Genomic DNA, 19877 nt, shown 5'->3' with positions numbered 1-19877 from the left:
CTAGGCAAACAAGGAAATTGCAACCGAACAACGCTCATCCGTGCATAACACGGCGTAAAGTTCTCTTTGTTCCAGCGGACGGAATGGAAAAGTTAAGATCCGAACCGTTGCGGAGAATGCAGCAGAGGTAGTTTTGTTGGAAAAGGTAAAACACAGAGAGGAACAGAAAAAAACGGACGGCAGTAAACTGTGCTAGATGCGTGTAGTTCAGGATTTTAAAAGGGATTTTTTGTATCGCTAAAAGCAGCAAAACAAAAACCCCTTACAGCAAACGAGCTGATGGTTGGTCAGCATTTTTTAAAAATGTATACTTATACGGATGCAGTCACGGAATAATGGATTGTACGGGCCACGTATCTGCGTGCTTAGTGGGTAACTCAGGGTGGTCTAAATATTATACACAATCAAAAAATTCGCCAACCTTGTTTGAAAAAGGCATGGTTACATCGAAGAAGCCCGGTTACATTAGTAACCATTCAACTAGTAGGTCTGCATACCATACGAGACGAATCAATAAAACACGATCCGTGTTTGTATCCGTAGCAAGTTACGGACACGGCCTACTAATAGCTAATTTCAATGTTTTCGACCCATTACAGGCCACGTGCGTGAGAGATGTTCGGGTTCTAATCGAACACAGATTTACTCCACACACCACAGCAGGGGTTTTAATGCGTTCTGCTCCGGGATGGGAAATTTGCAGTGAAACCAAAACAATGAATGGCAAGTAACAACACTTATGCGCTGTTTTTGCGATGTTCACAGTCCGCTATGTAGATACACACGTGCACCAAGCGCATGTGCTAAACTACGTGAAACCGAATTCACTTAAGAATGTAATGCAAATACACATTTGGAAATTAGCAGTACGTTACTGAGAGACCATAGTGCCAATATTTTGGCTATATACGAACCCGAGTACAGCGACGGGAAATTACAGAGGGGAACATTTGTGCACGAATTGTTCGCTAGACATGTTTTTTTCAGAAGCGTAACCACTGAAAGACCCGATTTTCCCGAGGCAGATCGCGATCGCACTTGGGTGAGTCATGTGGGTGCGTCAGCTCAAACACGGATAAGTCTATTATGTACACTTTAAACCCGATTCCCAACCCGTGAGGTTAGTTGTACAGGCTGGGAAAATCCAACCATAAAGCAAGTCTCCGTTTTGGGTCATGCATCCGAGGAAGTGTCCGTACAGACGACGCCCCGACCAACCGATCCTCCGCTAGGATTAACCGTCTGGCACGGTTTGAGTGGCGCGCATTCACGATCGAGAGAGTGAGAGACGGTTGAGTAGCAAACGTTCTCCAAATGGACAACACTGTGTGCTCGTGGAGGTATAAGCCGGATTGAACCGATCGCTTGTGGTGCATATCGCACATCGTGGTTTTATGTTGGTAGGGGTACGAAGGTACACGAAGCCACCTACAAATGCGCGGTAGAAGAATGTACCTCATATTAGCTACCTGTAACCTCACAAACAGGTAAGCTCGACAAAGGTGCTAAAAACCTCCGGCAGACGAGCCTACGCACTGCTGGCAAGCGGAGAGTTCGGTAACACACCTGCGCGTTAACCTGCATTTTGCTGCGGCCAGACCGAGACGGCGTACCTACGGATAGTCTCGGAAAAGCGTATCCTTCGGAGCGAGATCGGGGTTGTCTAGACGAAGGGGGACAACATTCGAGAGATCATCGACTGTCGTACAAACGCGCGCGTCTCTCACGCATCTACGACAAATCCCATTGCTCTCGGGTTCGCAGATCTCGCGCTCTCCCGGCCGACCCCGGCCAACCAAGCCTATATATCCTCGGTGCGGCATCGAACCGGACTTCAATTAAACGTCCGATCCGCAGACTGCCGTGTCGTCCGTGTAAGAGCGCTTTGAGTTGGGGGGCCGCTATAGATCCAGCCAGACACACTTGCGTGGTGCAGGAAAGAACAAGGAGACACCGAAATTTTGCACTTATCGCGTACGGAGGGTTTAGCGCGCAAAACTCCGTACTGGATAACGTTGCTAGAGCTTTCAGTAACAAAAAAGGTGACCAAAACCACCACGAAAAGTGTGCCCGCTGTACGAGATCGCGTGCCGTGCAAGCAAATCGTTGCGGTTGTAGATTAGATGATCCTGATGAGCGGCCAATAAATATGCACCAGCGGTAGTAAAGCCCCAAAAAAAACGTGACAGTTTTCGAGAAAGTGTGAGCAGAAAGGAGCATTACCCTCTTTGCTACTAGTTCTTCTTGGGTGCATATCAAGTGAAAGTGAATATCCCGTGTGTCTTGGGTGTGTGTGAGTGAATGTGTGTGGAACTAAACTATTAACCACTTGAAGAAGAACGGGGAAAAAAACATTACCAGTGATCTACCTATAAAAGCAAGTAAGCTATACACACAAACAACAAAATGACGCCCAAACCGGAGGAAAGCATCCCTGTCGTCCACGTGGGCGACGAACGGGAACTTGGCGAACCGGGACTAAACAACAGCACCAGTTTGAGCAATCTCAGCGCCAACCTAAAGCTAAACGCGTTCATCAACAATGGTTTCGTGACCGATTGTGCCCAGGCGGAAAAGTTGGCCGCAATGGAGCAGCACCACGAAACGAAAAACACCAACCAGCATGGCGTCCTGATGACCACCAACGGTAGTGCGGCAACAGTGGCCGAAAAACCGGTGGTAGACTTTGACGATCTGCTACCGCACGTGGGCGAGTTCGGACGTTACCAGAAGATACTGTTCCTGCTGATGATACCGTTCGCGTTTTTCGTGGCGTTCGTGTACTTTTCGCAGATATTCATCACCCTCGTGCCGGAGGAGCATTGGTGTTACGTGCCGGAACTGCAACACCTGTCCGTGGAGGAAAGGTACGTATGCGCGGGTGTATGGGTGTGGCCTCCGAGCCAACAAGTAGTAGCACCTTTGTAGTGGTTTTAGTAGATGGTACGGTGTACTAGCGATCGTACCACAACCACACACGAAGGGAAGGTTATGGTTCGATGAAATCCGGCCCAGCACGTCCATCATATTTGAAGAGATGCGTTTTGGTGTGTTGGTGGCGGCAACTGCTTCACGCGAGTTAAAGCCATTTTGATACACTTTGTAAGTACCCGGTGGTTAAACACACCAATACGTAGGTGTGATACGGAGGTGCCTTATGCAGCCGCGATCGCAATCTTCCCCGATATGACGATCGGTTGTTTTGACCATAAAATCGTAGCGTCTTTGAAGCAAGCCGCTAGAGCGTGGCACCAAACGCTTGGAGGGACGAAGAAAAACGATCGACGGAACGATGGGCAGTGGCCGTAGGTAGTAGTAGTAGTACGCGATGGCTCTGTCAAGGTTTTTGGACGCTACGACGATGTTTGGAGTTTTTTATTCCACCTGTTTTCGTAAAAAACACAACCGTAATGCACCAATACGCGCCATATATCGTTGCATATTCGCTTTCCATTGATTTCGATCGATGAAGGATGCACCTACCGCTGGTTTGCAATGAATTAGACGAGTTCGACGAACAAACCTCAAAACCAAACAACTCCAGTATCTTTGGCCCCTTTCAAGAATACAAAAACCGGCAACGGAGATGAGGTATCAAATTTTCCTTATCCAAGCCTCTTCCGAGTATGATATGACTAACCATTGAGCGGGAGGGAATTACCTCGATCGTAGACGACTGTAAAACATCAACCAGATGCTTGATTTACTTCCTCGTTCCTCGTGAGTGAGACAAGGACCCAGCACATTAAATGCAACCTTTTCTTCAAGAAATGCAATCCGCACTTGAACAGGGCAGACAGAGTAAAATAATTATTATTACATCGCAGTTCAACAACAGCAGGAAAAAAAACGCTCATATGCTGGCACACAAAACGATGCATTGATTCACCCGCAGTAACATGGTGGCCCCTCTTCACATCAGTGTGTTGTAGCTCAATGTGCTTCCTTCTTGCCAATTCGCAGCGCATTTAGTATCGGTTTACACCATCGCACACGACGAGCAATGCCATTCGTTAAAAGGTACAGCACACACGCGTCCGCGCTGTACTTACAAATAGCTGACCCGTGTAAAGTAGCCAACGATGCTGATCGTACACCGTAGTACAAGATGTACTATATGCCATCATCGTGACATGATACAAATTTTGGTTTTTGCCGACCTGAAACAGAACCATTCCGATTCGCAGTTTAAAAAGTCAAGCTGAGCTAACGCAACACATAACATTCATCGACCCTGAAGTGTCAATAGCGCACAGATGAACCCGTAATTATTCCCCAATTTGTGATGATGTTTGCTCCATGTATTTAACAAACAATTGCAATATTTCGGGGTGTCGTGCCGTTACGCAATTGCCTGGCGTCGCACTTTTCCACGGCCAGAGATCCCACATGTGGGGGCAGTTTGTGAGTCATTTAATTTTGCGTTCAGCCACACACAGTGTAATTATCTTCATTGGTCTTCTCTATCGAACCGTGCTGTATCTGATCGATTAATGGTCGATCGGCAACCATACAGCTTTTTTGTATTCCACATGCACATGCGATGGCTCTTCTATTTCCCAACATAAAATCGTCAACAATAAGAGAAAAAAAAGCAAATGGCGCATAGTGTGCGCGTGCTACTACTCGAAAAGTTTCAACTTCAACTTGACCCAAATTCGAGGTAACGCACCGCCACCAAGCGACTACACCACAGCGTTTCGCGACGCTGCACGGTGGGCAAAGAATCGCAACGGATCACGCTAATTAAGCTGCAGCAGAATTGAAGTTCAAAGACGCACTACCGAGAGCGACACGCCGGGAAATAAAGCCGGCACACACTCACACTCTCTTTTCCCCAAGGTTTGTGGACAGCTGTGAGTTTTTTTTCCTCCTTCAAAGTGTCGAATCATCTTAACTAATATTGCCCGTTTGGATGTGGTTTTCTAGTGCGTCGCACAATAAGGTCAACACGGAGTAGTTCTCTAATGGTGCCTACTGTGCTGTGCTCTACTCACCTACGACAGGTGCGTCATCGACTTCTGGCGCAGGTGTTCGTTCTGGAGAAAAATCAACCCGACAGAACACCGAGAAGGAGAATTGCGTGCGCAAATTGACTAAATTCACCACACCCAGGTTAAGGCCAGAGTGATCGATAGACGAACCGGAGTATGCATTTCGCATGCCATCATCGGAGTAAGCCGCCTAGTTTTATTGCGCCTATAAGGGGTAAAAGCTCACGCTAGCCACACTCCTGGTCAATTGCTGGAGCTGCTACTACATATTGGCTGGCTGTAGTAGGACGGTTTCTGTCCCCACCAGAAACAAGATGGCCTCATTTATCTATGCTCGTTGTGAAATAATCATTTCACAAGCACTGCACACCAAGTAGTAGCGACTCTCCCTCCAATGCGACTTCGGGCAGTATTGGCAGAAAACCCACCGCATTAGAGTGATTAGCAGCATGGTGGCACGAATCATTGCGAAATTCCACGGAAAATAATTCAAATATTGTACGAGCATTATCTGCCGTGATGAAAATGCAGGAACGCTCAACCAATGTTCGATGATAAGGCGGGTGCCTTTTTCTCCAGCGAATGTTCCAACTCGCTACTGTTCTTGTGCGCATAACTTTGTAAAATTCTAATCCTTTCAAGCGATGGAATGCCTACGATCGTGTGCCATGTTAATTGTGTTTATGTTGCAGCGAATGGCGCACCGCCTTCGGCATTGTTTTGAATTGGTTGCATTTTTTTTTTGCTTCATTTGCTTCTTGCCGCAGTAACCACAATGTTCGTACAACATGCGCTCACCTGTGCGGGCATACGCCTCAGAAATGGATGAGCTTGCGTTGGTAGAATAAGACGAAAAATTGAGAACGGCTTGACGTGCGCCAGGCCTGAAGGTCGCAATTAAATTGTGCACCCCCCTCGGGTTTGAGCGTGTGTGTTTGTCTGTTAAGCGAATGTTTGCAATGCGAAGAACTTGCCGCACACCTTTGAATCAACGCGTGCACGTAAAGTATGTGCGATGTTTTATGGAGTAGAAAAACCGGCCACACCATGCATATATACCCACCTGGTGGAAATCCGGACCATTGTCAGGTGTGTGTGTGTGTGTCTATATGTTTTGAGGGTCAAGCCACCACAAGCATTGGGTACGCGCGAGTGAAAGTCCGAGGTGAGTAAGTCAAGTCCAGCAGCTCAGCTAGAACTGGAACCCTTCTACCCCTGTTGCGGTGACTCCACCTAACGCGCCACAGGTTAGGCCAATTCGCCGTAATCGAACATTGATGCATTGTTACGCGCTGAGTGACGTAACGCAGGCTCGTGGAATTCCGGTCACACAAGGAAGTCCAGCACTGTGCAACGACCTATTTATCTTGACCCGCCAAGTCATGGTCGGTCACGTGGTAAAAGGTAACGGCTATGCCGATTGGCTCATCGGTAACACTAGGAAGTGTGTCAAGAATTGGTGCACAACATTTGACATCACTTTTTTTTGGTCACCCAATTGAGTTTTCAAGATCCATTAAGGTGTGCGGTGACGGTTTTCCGTACATCAACCCGATGATCAACTGTCCCGGAAACTACAACAGGAAACACTACGACCGTTTTAAGTTGAGAGTTACGGGGTTCCAATCGATTGACGGCAAATGTCTATCATCGATGTAATGCCTCCGTAACTCAGATGTTACATGTGTGTTGGTTTGTGGGGATTGGATAATACGTTTTCTTTTTAAAACTGAAAAAAGAACGACACTCTCATATCCGTGTTTCCGGCATCCAACTGACGTCATTCTTCAACGTATTGTTCCCAACATGATGGAGTACAATTACAGGATACCTTTGGAGGAAACCTCCGAGATTATGGTTATTTGCGTCAAAGAAACCGTGCCCTAAAGATCGTAAGGATGCTTGACATGATCGCTCTTGATTGTCTGGAGATGATGTTACAGATTCGTGAACTTCGTGATTTCCTTAATCATTCTCGAGGTCAGGAATTAGTAAATTTGTTGCTACATTTAGACAAACACGTCGATATGAATGAAATGCCCTGCTCTTTAAGTCCAATTTGGACATGTGTTCAAAGACTGAAGAGTACTCCAATTTTTTAATGTTATATCTAATGGCGCAACTTAATCCGGTCCGATGTGGACCAAAAATCCCGACGTATAAAGACGGAAATAGTTTCAAAAGAAAAGACTATTAGCAAGTGCTTTGCATATCATTTACTAAACCGTACGTTTGTTTGCAATTAATTTCGAGCGTCGGACAAACAATTTCAATAAAATAATCCTGTTTGCTACCAAACATTGTCAACTACTCACGAGTCGATTTTGAGGCAAGGCAACAAATCAAACCGAAACTTACAAAACGGAAAAAACAAACTTGTGCGTGTCTTTTTTGCCTTCAATCGCATTCTACTGGATTTGACCTACCCAAAAACCAACCAAACAAGTTAGGAGGTGCGAGGTTTTTGGCTATCTTTAACGGTTTATGGTGGTCCAAACACGTCATCGTCTCTTTATCTCTTTGAATGCCTGGCTGAAAGATGCAAATTTATCGAGTCTCTTGAACGAAAGCTTGAACACCACAATGGCTTTAATTTCGAAACATTCGCCAAAAGGTTTGATGAGATAACAAGAGTTGCTCAACATGATCTTGCGTTGATAATAAATCATTCATATCTAGATATATCCATCAGGATCTATTAAAGTATAATCATGTGTCGAAAGAATTGTTCCATGATACCGAAACGGTAGCAACATAAAATTTATTGTACAGAACTAAACTAGCACAAAAAAACCCAAATGCTTAACTCCACTACGAAAACCTCCCCAAACCTCCGCTCACAAAGGAACGCGTCTCAGAACATGGACATGGCACGCAACACATGCGGAAGTGAACCAACAGCAGCAAAAAAAATGCGCCAACCGCGAACGACCAACCAGCTCTCCTAATGGTTTGACCATAGCCGTGAAAAAGGGTTTCCCTTCAAATGTTGTTCCGCTGTGCTCTGTGGGTATATTGGCGGCAATCGACGCCGATTCTGTTAATAGACCTTGAAATTCGATTAAAATCCATGCCTCTGAGACGCGCGGTTTAATATTCCGAGCCGGGCTTTAAATAGGCAAGAACAAGGGACTAACCCAGGTGTCTGAAACATTGAGCGATTTGGTTTTCTTGCGTGTAAAGTAACGTATCGTTTGCTTCGGAAGTTGTCCATGCTTGACGCCGACTTCCCGCCATGACGAAACAGGTCGAGAATCCGGTTATTGTTGTAATTCAATTTCCGTCCTTAATGTGTCCAATGAGTTCTAAGTTCTTGGATGGAGCATGATTTGCCGTGAAGTAGACAGATGACTATAGATGGGCCGTAGGCTCATATCTCAATCACGAGATCGCGATGATATACGTGATCTTGGCTATTAGAACGTGGGGGGATTTTGAGCAAAATATTGATTTTTCTATTTCAATCAGCATTTTTTTTTTTAATCAATCTATTCATGGTGATCTCCAGTCACGAATTTGGACAATTTGAATTAGGAGTTGAAAAAAAATAAAGTCATACGATAAATATCCAAACCGGTCCAGTGTTGGTTAACTCATTAATTGGAAGAACAATTGCCAAGCCTATAATTTATGCTGCCTTTCAGCAAGTGACATTTGTCATACAACAGAGGTTGAAGTTTCCCGACTTCCTCAAGCTTACTATTTGACGAAGATTAAGGATTAATAACGTGTTTCCAAACACAAAAATGACAAACACAACACTTTCCGCAAAACCTGTTTAACGGCCCTCACAACAGCATTCTCGCACATTCGGTACTAAAACTAAAAGGTTTTTTTCTTTGTTTTCTCTCGTGTCAATCTTTTATAAATGCCGGCATTTCGGGCACGAGCAGTCAAACGACACGACACAGGAACATTAATTATCCGACGCTAATAAACCTCGTTGCTAAGCCAAACCCAATTCGCCATAGCCTTAAAACCGCATCTGGGTAAACTTAATGATGTCGGTTTCTACGGATCTGCTGCCGGTTGGTGAAGAATTCTTCCGAAACTTCCGGGTGCTACCGTCTAGCCGTCATGGCAAAACGGAACACGGTCACGCGCAGTGAGGTGAACAGTGGCGAAGCAGTTGATTGATTTGCGATTTGTTCCATTTGTGGTTTATGGAGTAGCATTTGAATGTTGCTGCTACCTACACAAGAAAAGACAAACGAAGCGATTTGAGTCATCCCGGATCAACCGAGTGTCCAATTACTGCAAATGAAAAGCACAACCTAATCAAAATCGATTATGGCCGCAGCTTCAAATCACTATAATTTGGCACGCTCCACAATAACCTGTAAGAGAGTTCCCTCTTTTTTGGTTTACCAGGAGGTTAGGCTTTGTGATCTAATAATAAATCTGCTCCATCCTGTCGATTTTGAAAAGCAAATATGGCGTGAACTCGAAAAAAAACCTGCTAACAATCGTACTCCCAACAATTCCTGGAACAATGTTCATGGTTCATTGACTGGTTTGGAGTGAAGGGAAACAAAATCCCGCCGGGAGCTACCGATACCATTGGAGCAATGACTTTTATAGCATCTCAAGGATGCAAGACATGGCAAACGATCGGGTTTCTTTGTTCCGTGCCTGGGCCCCGGAGCCCGAAGTGAACGTTCCCCGCGATGTTGATCATCATCTTCCAACGAATGGCTGCTCGTATTCCTAACCGTATCATGACGGAGGAAAAATGACCCCACAAGGTGCCCGGCACAACCTAGCCAATCACAAGATGGTGTGATTAGCGCTAGTGAAGGTGGCCAGCAATTCCCCCTCGAACGCTAGCATCCTGTTTTTGCTAACCTGTATGTCTTCGCTTGTTTGCTTTCGTTATCCACAGGCGTGCATTAGCCATTCCCGTCGATGAATCGTTTGGAGCACACCTGGACGCGGGTGGCATCGGCGATGGGAGCTTACCGACCAGCTACAGCAAGTGCACGATGTATGCCGTTAACTTCACGGAGGTGCTCGCCAACAACATACGCAAGCCGGATCCATCCTGGCCAACGCAACCCTGCCGACACGGTTGGGAGTACAACTTTACGGACGTACCGTACCAAACGGCAGCAACTGATGTAAGAACAACTCCCGCAGCATGATGTCCGAGCCGTATATCTAAGTATCTCTGTCACTCTCTCCGTTTTCTTCCAACAGTTCGAATGGGTCTGCGACCATGCGTATCTTCCAACGTTGGCCCAGTCTATCTTCTTCCTGGGTGCGATCGTCGGTGGTCTGTTGTTTGGTTGGATTGCCGATCGATACGGACGCATTCCCGCACTCGCTGGTTGCAATATCGTCGGTTTTGCGGCCGGTGTCGCTACGGCATTCGTAGGCAACTTCTGGCAATTTAGCTTGTGCCGGTTTCTGGTCGGGTTTGCCTTCGATAACTGCTTCACCATGATGTACATCTTAGGTAAGTTGTATCTAATATACATTGTTTGTATTATGCATCAAATAGTACGCCCATCTCCAACGTCGAGCTACCTACGTACAAGCAAATTCCAAAGTCCACGTTGGCTAGCCTGTCCGAACTAATTCTAAGCTCACCGTACCGTCCTGACACGACGCACCGTGTGAAACTGACGGACAGCGGTCAGCACCTGCACATCATGCATGCACAGTTTGCACGTTGATGCGACCTTATTATATGTATTTAGCTTCCTCTGCCCCTGATTCTTGCGGAGCCTATAAATGCACATCCGAGCGGTTGGTTACGCGGCGGTTGGCGCTCGAAGGTGATCGCCTTGGAATGGGGAGGATTTATGGAAACGCAAACTTCAAACTGCAATCGGCGCCTTTTGTCGCAGTTTGCAATAGTAAGTGGTAGCTGCGAGCATAAAAATGTGCACCGTGCCGCTACCGTTCTTATCCCGATTGTGTTGACCTGCTTGTAAACACATGCAATAAATATCATGATGAAAATGTCATGATTTAATTCAGATTGGAATACTTTAACAACTCTTGGGTTAATTGGTTCGCGTACCGGACATAGAGCTTTGAGAGGTTTTTGTCATGTAGAACTGACCGTTACGATAAGCAGAACTAGAACAACGTGTACTGATCATGTCAAAGAATGCGATCGGAAGTACGCGTTTAACCTGATTCCGTGTCTCACCTTTACCGATCTACCGCATTGGGATCATACAACAACGGTTGTGGTCAGCATGATCGTGCTAGTGACTAATTAATTACACCACAGGTTTGTAATTTTACACCTAAATGCTACCAACGATACGAATCGAAATCGTGAACCACTTTTTGATTGTAATGCAGCACACTACCCAGCACGATCGCGTGGAATTGCTAACGAACACAGGTGATAATCTCAGTGAGGTAGCGAATCTATTTAGCTTCGCTTAACGATAACCTAATTGACCATTTGTAAAGCAGCAGACAGGAGACTTATTGTACTAACTCGCGAGGGTGCATATTGCTAACTAAAGCAAGTAATAAATATTATCTACACCTGGTTCTGTACCTTTCGAAACAAGGGGAGAGTTAAATTAATGCTTCATCAGCAATTAGTAGGGCTATTTTTCGCTCCGGTATGGGAAGTTACATCGTTTGACAGATTTATGATAACGGCAAACATAAAAAGGCCACCTATAATGACAAATTGAATGGATCTCACGGTACGGGTCATACACTGGCACCACAACCCGTTAATGATGCTAATGAAAGAAAACGAAACTTTATACCCCCCCGTACGTTTTTTCGGAAGAGCTTGTCCAGGGGACAGTGGAGATCCCAGAACAAAGTGCAGTACTTTTATTGGTGAATGGTTCCTTCACTTACATTCATGTTTTCTTAAAAGCGTATGACTTCATCGTACGCTGAGATAAGTTGGCGATAATTACAATGCCAAGAATGGTCCCAACAACTCCACTCTCATAGCCCTTTTTTCTTCGTGCGAGGAGGTACTGGCACTTTAACAGATGCTGAGTGCTTGATTGCACCGTTGCAACGCAACGTAATAGTCGTCACGATTGTATAATCGTTTCCATGCATCGGTTTTATGATCTCTTTATTAACATCAGTGCTCGATGGAACTCTGTCTCTCTAGACGTCTCTCTCATTCCTCATTATCTAGCGGCTCGTCTCGGGTACGTTGGTCGATTTCCGGTGGTTATGTGTACACCTATCCAACTTCAACCTTTTGGAGTACGGCTCCATCATGTCTCCGCTATCTGCACGCTAACCTGCGGTCACTAACCTAAACCCCCGCACCAAGTTCAAGTACGTTCGGCAACGGTTACATATGCCCCAGTTAAGGAATGTCAACACCGTAACTTAACCTAGGTTCGCGCAAGGTTATCTGCCAGCAGTGTCTACTTCTGCCGCGCTTACCACTGAAGGGCACACCACTTCCATACGTGTGGCCAAGACGGGAAAGGTCTCCTCTCCCTAAAGGTGGCACCTGTTCCTTTGATGCATTACACATGTCCAAAAATTGTTCTTCACCTCGTCCAATTTATGGCAAGTTTTTTTCGAGCAAGCCCGGACCTTTTTTTTCTTGAGTAGCTAATTTTCGTTCCGGTTTTATGGTTTCCGCTCCAATTTCGAATGTGAACGTTTCGGTGACCGCGAATTGTTTAAATCACTCATTCCACCACTGCCTGAGCGACGACACGGCACTGTTCAAGGCCATCCGGACCGTTTGGTGGCTTGGTGGGCAACTTGGCACTTGTCGGTAAGGCTTCCAGTTCCAAGTGCAAAACTTGGATGTGATTGTACTTTATAAGGCTACCCGTAGCAGCGGCCCACATGGATTCTTATGGAGTACACCTCGAATATGCTTTTTAGCTTCTTCGATTCCGGCACCCAAGGTTCCCATGTAAAGATAGGGAGGTTGTTGGTAACTTTGGGCAGCTTCTTAATGGTCGTTTGAATGTTTGTCTCTCCTCAGACCGTTTTCCTTTCACTTATACTTAGGCCTGATCCCCCCCACTTGATTTAGCATTCACTAGCATTGGTTCTTGGAAGATCGTTCTCGCTGATTATACGAAGCGACCTCATTATTTTAGTTGGTTTAGTGAAGAAACAGGCCGCCACTGTTCGGTACTCGATGCTGACAGTTAAATTCTTGTACCGTACGAAGGTCACGCAAGAAAGGTGCCCACCGATTCATACGACAGACAAAGAACATTCAGCGATTGGAGGCAATTTGGATAAAGTAACGTTCTAATTTATGGCATAAAAATCAGAAAAAAACGATTTTTGCAGAGGAATTTTTAAGCTACACATAAAGGGTATTTAGTTTAAAAAATTGGCAATCCAATACTGACACCCCGTGAGGTAGTGAAAAAGATAGAATCGGACACCCGATGGTATTTGTCGTAAATTTGTTCACCGTTCTAGAGCAGTTTGCGTGTACCCGTTATTGGAAGTCGTTATTTATCACGATCATCTAGACAGCAGGGAGCTTCGTCCTTCGTGCCTTTCACTGCTTGTCATGCAAATGGTATGGTTTTACCTACTTCTTATAGCACTCTGTGTTGCAGCCTCGTGCAAAATACTGATCTTTGACTACCTTCAGATCAATATCTAGCCGCATCCTTAAGCGCCCCAATCAATAACCCCATTCGCGGTGTCAAACTGTGAACAAGTTCTGTTCTTGATTGAGGTCACTTGAGTAGACCGTTGCCTTGGTAACAGAAACCGGCATTTCGCATTCATCCATAATTCTGTCACTTTACAAAACGTGCGTTTGAATAGCCAATTTAAACCTGAAACCAGTTCGTTCGTAAAACGAATACCCAGTCGTTGAGGAAATTGAAAACGTACACGGAATCTATTCAAGCGACTGTAACTAATTATTATCTTGATGATCTACTGAGCATCAGCAACAGGTGTGCAGTTCCGGATTGGCATATTATTCCGGTGCTCTAATGGCACTTGCTGTTTCTAATTCTAATGGTGTTGTTCTTGCTCCAATTAGCATACCGTCTGGACGTTGCTTTTGCCCCAACGTTGCTGCCCCCGTAAGGGTACGTTTTGCCCTGCCAGTCGGAATATGCATTGGAACAAATCCGTCGGTACGCGTTATTAACGCTGAATGCACATTTAAGTAACACGGACACTTCGCAACACTAAAAAAAAACAACAAATATGTATAAACAAGTACAATCAAAACCGACCTTCCATCGTATGGTGTGACGGAATAAATAAACATGTTAATTGTTGGAGCAGTGCGTGTGAGTGCAAAATAACATTTCCTCAAGCATTATAATTCACACTGCCCACGCAAACGGCCGAGGAGATAATGTTTTTTTTTTTACGGCAAAGCTCACACACAGGAGAGTAGGAGCTGTTTGTCACTCTAAATGCTAGAAGATAGAAACAAACCCTCTGTTGCTGCCGGTGAAAAGGTTTAAAGTTGTGATTAGTTGCACCTTTATCGATCGTAATAGACGTCCAGTTTATGATGTATGTTCATTTGCTCCAGATGTGGGACTGTTGCGTGCCGGTAAACAGGTTACACCTGTTGCCCTCAATCAATCATACACCTTTAAATGTAGCGTTATGAATATTTCATGCCCTCTGGTCTGCCGTACTTGTCGATGATTAAATTTGTCATCCAGAGCAAATAATAGGTAGTGTTCATTAATCTTATCCGCCGCAAGTGTAGGTCGTTCGAATGGAATGCCTTCACACTATTTGAAGGCTTGTTATTTAACCATGTTTGACTTCATGTCTGTGACTTTTATGGAGTAAACTAACATTTCTTTTCGCTGCCACTATCATTACAGTTTTGGAATACGTTGGCCCAAAATGGCGCACCTTTGTCGCAAACATGTCGATCGCGCTGTTTTTCACCACCGCGTCCTGCGCATTGCCCTGGATTGCGTACTATCTGGCGGATTGGAAAACGTTCGCCATTGTCACATCAGCACCGCTAGCTTTGGCCATCCTTACCCCACTGTTGGTACCGGAATCGGCAAGGTAAGTTTTCACAATGGGAAAGCACTAAAGCGCCAGCGGTGAAGTGATTCTAACATATGCCACCTTTGAAAACCCCATTTCCGCAGATGGCTCGTTTCGCAGGGTAAGATTGACAAAGCCATCGGAATCCTTAAGAAGTTCGAAACGATCAACAAGAAGACGATCGATGCCAAGGTGTATCAGGAATTCAGTGACAGCTGCGTGAGGCTTCAGGAGGAAGAGGCTGCGAATAGCAACTACTCTGTACTGGATCTGTTCAAGACGCCACGCCTGCGCAACATCACCATCCTGCTGATCGTCATCTGGATGGCCATTTCGCTCGTCTTCGATGGTCACGTGCGAAACGTGGGCTCGCTGGGGCTGGATCTCTTCTTCACCTTTACGGTTGCTGCCGCCACGGAGCTGCCGGCCGATACCTTCCTCACTCTGACGCTGGATCGTTGGGGACGGCGATGGTTAGCCTGCGGAACGATGGTTGCCAGTGGACTGTTCAGTCTGTTCGCCACCATGGTACCGATGGGTAGGTGTCACGGTAACGCTCTTTTTCTCCGCAAACCAACACTCAATCCTCTCTTCCAATCTATGCCATTTCTAGGTGCCTACTCAGCAACATTGGCAATTTTGGGACGTTTCAGCGTGAACATTTCGTACAACATTGGTTTGCAGTACGCGGCCGAGCTGCTTCCCACGGTCGTCCGGGCACAGGGTGTCGCGTTCATCCACATCATGGGATACGTGGCGAGCATTGTGGCACCGTTCGTCGTTTATCTGGCCAACATCTCGCCCTCCCTGCCACTGATCGTGCTGGGCATTTTGGGTATCATCGGGGGATTGCTGTCCCTGCTGCTGCCTGAAACACTTGGACACGACCTGCCGCAAACGCTTGCCGATGGTGAAGATTTCGGACGAGGGCAAAAGATTTGGGACTTCCCCTGCCTAACGAAGTAAGTGCTTGGTTAGTGCGCGAATCCAACGTTACAGTGTACTAACACCAAATGAATTTCTTTTACAGGAAAGTGGACGACGTTGATACCTGTGATGATCTGCCCGTAGAGCGGTTTACCCGTGCCACATCCAAGACCTCAATCGGTGCTTCCCTTCGGGCTTCGACCCGTGGAGAACTTCGGTCGAGTATGCTCAACCGTTCGATACGATCGCGCGTATCGGTCCGCTCGCTAGCACAATGCAAGGAGGAACAGATGTCAGGCGGTGTGTAGAGGACTACCGACATATGTAAGGTAGCGGTACGAAAGCTAATCCAATCAGCTCAGCGCAGTTTGGAGTATGCGGATCACTAAATTGTAGATTGTCTGAGCGACAGCGACGTTGTAACATGTGTAGGTTTTAATGTGTTTTGTTTTAAACTCGTCAGCGTCGTGGTACAGTTCTAGTCAACCGTATCGGATGATTTTCATAGAGAAGTAACACGCACTTGACATGATAGTAGTTTTATGCGTTGTCCAGGTTAGCAAACTGAGATGACGTGTGGCATTAGCAACGGTGGGAGATGCTGTTGTGGCAGTGCTAAAGCATTGAAGGGACTGAACAGCTCTGCTGGCGTCATTTACGCAATAGAAACATCATGCGACAACAAGTTCCTAAACCCAGGAAATCGAACAAACAATTCGTCTTCTATTGTGAGCACAAATGCCATAAATGATACAAATCGTAGTGGCCAAAATCGTTGCATCGGAAAGTATTACGTTTCAAATCACACAGCTTGTGCAGCAGCACTATCGAACAACCATCTTACTGTTCACTTGTCCATAAATGCACCGGTCGTACGGGAAGGTTGCCGCATCTCTCCATTTGAGCACAACAATCGGCACCACGGCAAACCAAACTGGGGAAACGATTGTTTCAGCAAACGAAAAGTATTACGAGTTCCCGGTAGCAAGATCGCGATCAGTGCTATATTTAATGATAGGAGTACTCACTATCTCTAGGGAATAGAAGCTAATTTATGATACAGATACGTGTTAGGGTTAATATGGGAGAAAGTATGTCAAAAAAGGGGGTTCTTTGTTGTAAGGCTGTTGGATCCAACAGCAAACTAATCCTTGTCGATTACGAGGAAGCTAGACGTTAAGAAGAAACTATCAACTATCTACATACGAACGCAAAACGGTGGACGTGATAAACAGGACATAGATTTCACAAAAGAAGTTCCAACCGGTGGGGGAGCTCCCACAACGATGGACATGCATTAATGTTACGAAAAGTTTTATTTATTCGCTAATCCTTACCAAACGTCGTAACAGTTCGAAAACGCAAATCGCTTCGAAAGTGGAACGGCGCTTAATGTGATACGTAGGATTCGGGCAAATGAAAGGTTGTGAGTGGTAAAATTGTTGTAATTTATCCAATGTAGTCTCACCGTATCAAAAGAAAATACAATATGAACAAAGGAGAACTGTTGCGTTGCGTACATTTGTGTTGTGGGAAATTTATACACTTTACCCGTAAAGCGAATTCTCTCTTGTTCGTTAAGCAGTACGGTGAAGTTCAAATTGTACCATCGCTACAGATTCAGGTGTGTCAAACTTTTTTACAGCCAAAAAATCTTTGCACGAATTGCACCGAGCAAAGGGGGAAAAGTATTTACATAAATTTACAGTTCGTTGCACACAGTCTCGTTGCAAATAACGGATCATTCGGTCACAGCGGTCTCCAGCGAAGGGGGATTTGCACTGTTATTGATGTAAAGGCAAGTATGTTATGCTGTTATAACATGGCTTTTGTTTTACAAATTCCATACGCAAAATGTACGCCCAGATGCATCCGGTTCGGTTTTGAGTTTTCATTGGGGTGTTGTTTTTTCCCGCTTTTGTATGTTTTTTTTTAGCCAAATTTTGTAACGGTCCGTGAGTATCTAGGGCGAGGTCTGTGAAAAAAGTTCATTAAGGTGCGGCAATTATCACAAAGTATTCAAGTTCTTGTGACAAAGCTGTAGCCATTTCTTGATTGTTTTTAAGTTGATGTGGAATATGTTGAGGAATATGTAGTAATAGCAAAGGTTTCACACCTTCTGAATCCTATTCAAGATGAGTTTAATGCTGTTTAAAATTTTCTCAACCGACACATTCGAAACATAGAAAAGCTTTGCAAGCAAGTGTGATAATTGGAATGCTTTCCACAGTATCGAATACTGTACTACCTGGCAACAACTCGAGAAAAGTGGAAAATTCTGTACATATTTCAGTTTTACTTAAATAGAATCCAGATATTGTTCCAACTGTATACAATCATTAAAGGTTTCGAGTTGAAGTTGAACTAGAAATTGTCGCAGAAGAACTGGATTATTTCCCACTACCCACTGGAATTTTACCAAACGGAAGCTCATGAAACGCAGGAAGGATTCCAAATCTACCCCAATGCTAGTTCAGGTACTTATATAAAAGACTTCGACTGACATCAAAATACTTTTCTCATTTCAAATGTACATTCTAATGGAACGTATAAAGCTCATATATGAGAATAAGATTATGCATGATCATGCTAATGTATGGTTTAATAAGAGCTATATTGTTTATGTGGTACGTGACGATACGTGTGATACAAGGCTTCAAACCCGAAGCTTTATATTTTGTTTATCGCTTGTTAATGTCCTGTTGATTTTTGGTTTCCAAAAGGTTGAAAGGTGTACAAACTTAGTAATGATTTAATTTTGGTGTTTTCGTCAAGGAAGTAACAGGTTGATCTGATCCTCTTATTTATGAACGGGGGACATAAGACGCCTGCAAGACAGGAAAAATACACCACAGCAAGTTGTGTCGTGGCATTCTATTTTGTACTGTCGTGGCACTTGGTAAGTGGAAATTTCTGAATGAATGGAAATGGAGGTCTATTCATGGATTGATTTATCTCAGTTAATACACAATCGAATCTCTACCAAACACTGTCAAAATTTAGCACAGGGTCTATGAGAATGTGTACAAAAATATATTATAGCATTGCATTTTCGTTCCAGATTTGGGATTTTAAACTGACCCTTGGTATACAATCTTCAAGAGGTACCAGAACTTGGTTGTATTATCATAGTAATATCCTTTCCTATATACGATTGTTTTCCATCATACGGGATGTTTTGTAATTGGAATGATCATAATAAAAACGTTGCTCTACTATATAGTGGATGCTTACCAAAGGATTGAGCAGGCGGCAGAAAACCTCGGATTGGAGATTAACGAGGCAAAAAACAAGTTGATGGTAGCACCACGCAGGGGTGACGAACAAATAGGTGAACACTCTTTCGAAGTCGTCCAAAATTTCACCTATCTTGGGTCAAAAGTCAGCACCGACAATAACATTGATGTTGAAATACGCGCTAGGGTGCTGGCAGCCAACCGGTCATACTACAGTCTTAGGAAACTTTTCCACCTAAAACACCTGTCAACTATGGGACTATATAGAACTTCCAGTACACACATACGCCTCTGAGACATGTATTTTGTCCAAAACTGATTAAACCCTCTTAGCCGCGTTCGAGAGGAAGATGTTCAGAAGGATTTTTGGCCCCGTATGTGTGGAAGGACAATGGAGAAGCTGCTACAATGACGAGCTCTATGACCTGTACGACGAACTTACTGTCGTACATCTAATTAGATTCGCCAGGTTGCGGTGGGCTGGTCACGTCATAAAAATGACACCGGACGACCAAGCCCGTATAGTCCTTTTAGATCGTCCACATGGACAGAGGAGACGTGGAAACCCCAAAGTGAGATGGAGTGATGGCGTTGATGCGTCCACCAAAAAGGCCGGGATAATGAATTGGCAGACGAATTTGCATGTGACAGTTTAGAAAAACATTTTCAAACCCATCGGAAGCTGTCTACGTCTGGAATAAAGTCGCAGAGTTTGCCTAATGTTTCAACTAATGAAACAACAACTCCAATTTCT

The 19877-nt window shown here is 44.9% G+C and overlaps 1 protein-coding gene across 1 annotated transcript; it reads left to right on the top strand.

The window, feature by feature from the left end:
* Positions 1–2406: 2406 nt before the first annotated feature.
* On the top strand, positions 2407–16195 carry LOC128716150 (organic cation transporter protein). The gene is made up of 7 exons (XM_053811071.1): positions 2407–2867; positions 9877–10111; positions 10191–10449; positions 14786–14978; positions 15065–15498; positions 15574–15922; positions 15991–16195. The coding sequence occupies exons 1-7, from the start codon at positions 2407–2409 to the stop codon at positions 16193–16195; spliced, it is 2136 nt and encodes a 711-aa protein (XP_053667046.1).
* The last annotated feature ends 3682 nt before the right edge of the window (positions 16196–19877 follow it).

The sequence above is a fragment of the Anopheles marshallii genome, chromosome 3 (assembly GCF_943734725.1).
Source record: "Anopheles marshallii chromosome 3, idAnoMarsDA_429_01, whole genome shotgun sequence".
In the NCBI taxonomy this organism is placed as follows: domain Eukaryota; kingdom Metazoa; phylum Arthropoda; class Insecta; order Diptera; family Culicidae; genus Anopheles; species Anopheles marshallii.
The sequence above is the reverse complement of the archived record's forward strand: the minus strand, read 5'-3'. Positions and strand labels throughout refer to the sequence as shown.

Coding starts and splice junctions, on each gene's coding strand:
- LOC128716150 (XM_053811071.1), top strand. CDS start 2,407: ATGACGCCCAAACCGGAGGAAAGCATCCCTGTCGTCCACGTGGGCGAC. Junction 2,868..9,876: donor CACCTGTCCGTGGAGGAAAG/GTACGTATGCGC, acceptor CGTTATCCACAG/GCGTGCATTAGCCATTCCCG. Junction 14,979..15,064: donor TTGGTACCGGAATCGGCAAG/GTAAGTTTTCAC, acceptor CCATTTCCGCAG/ATGGCTCGTTTCGCAGGGTA.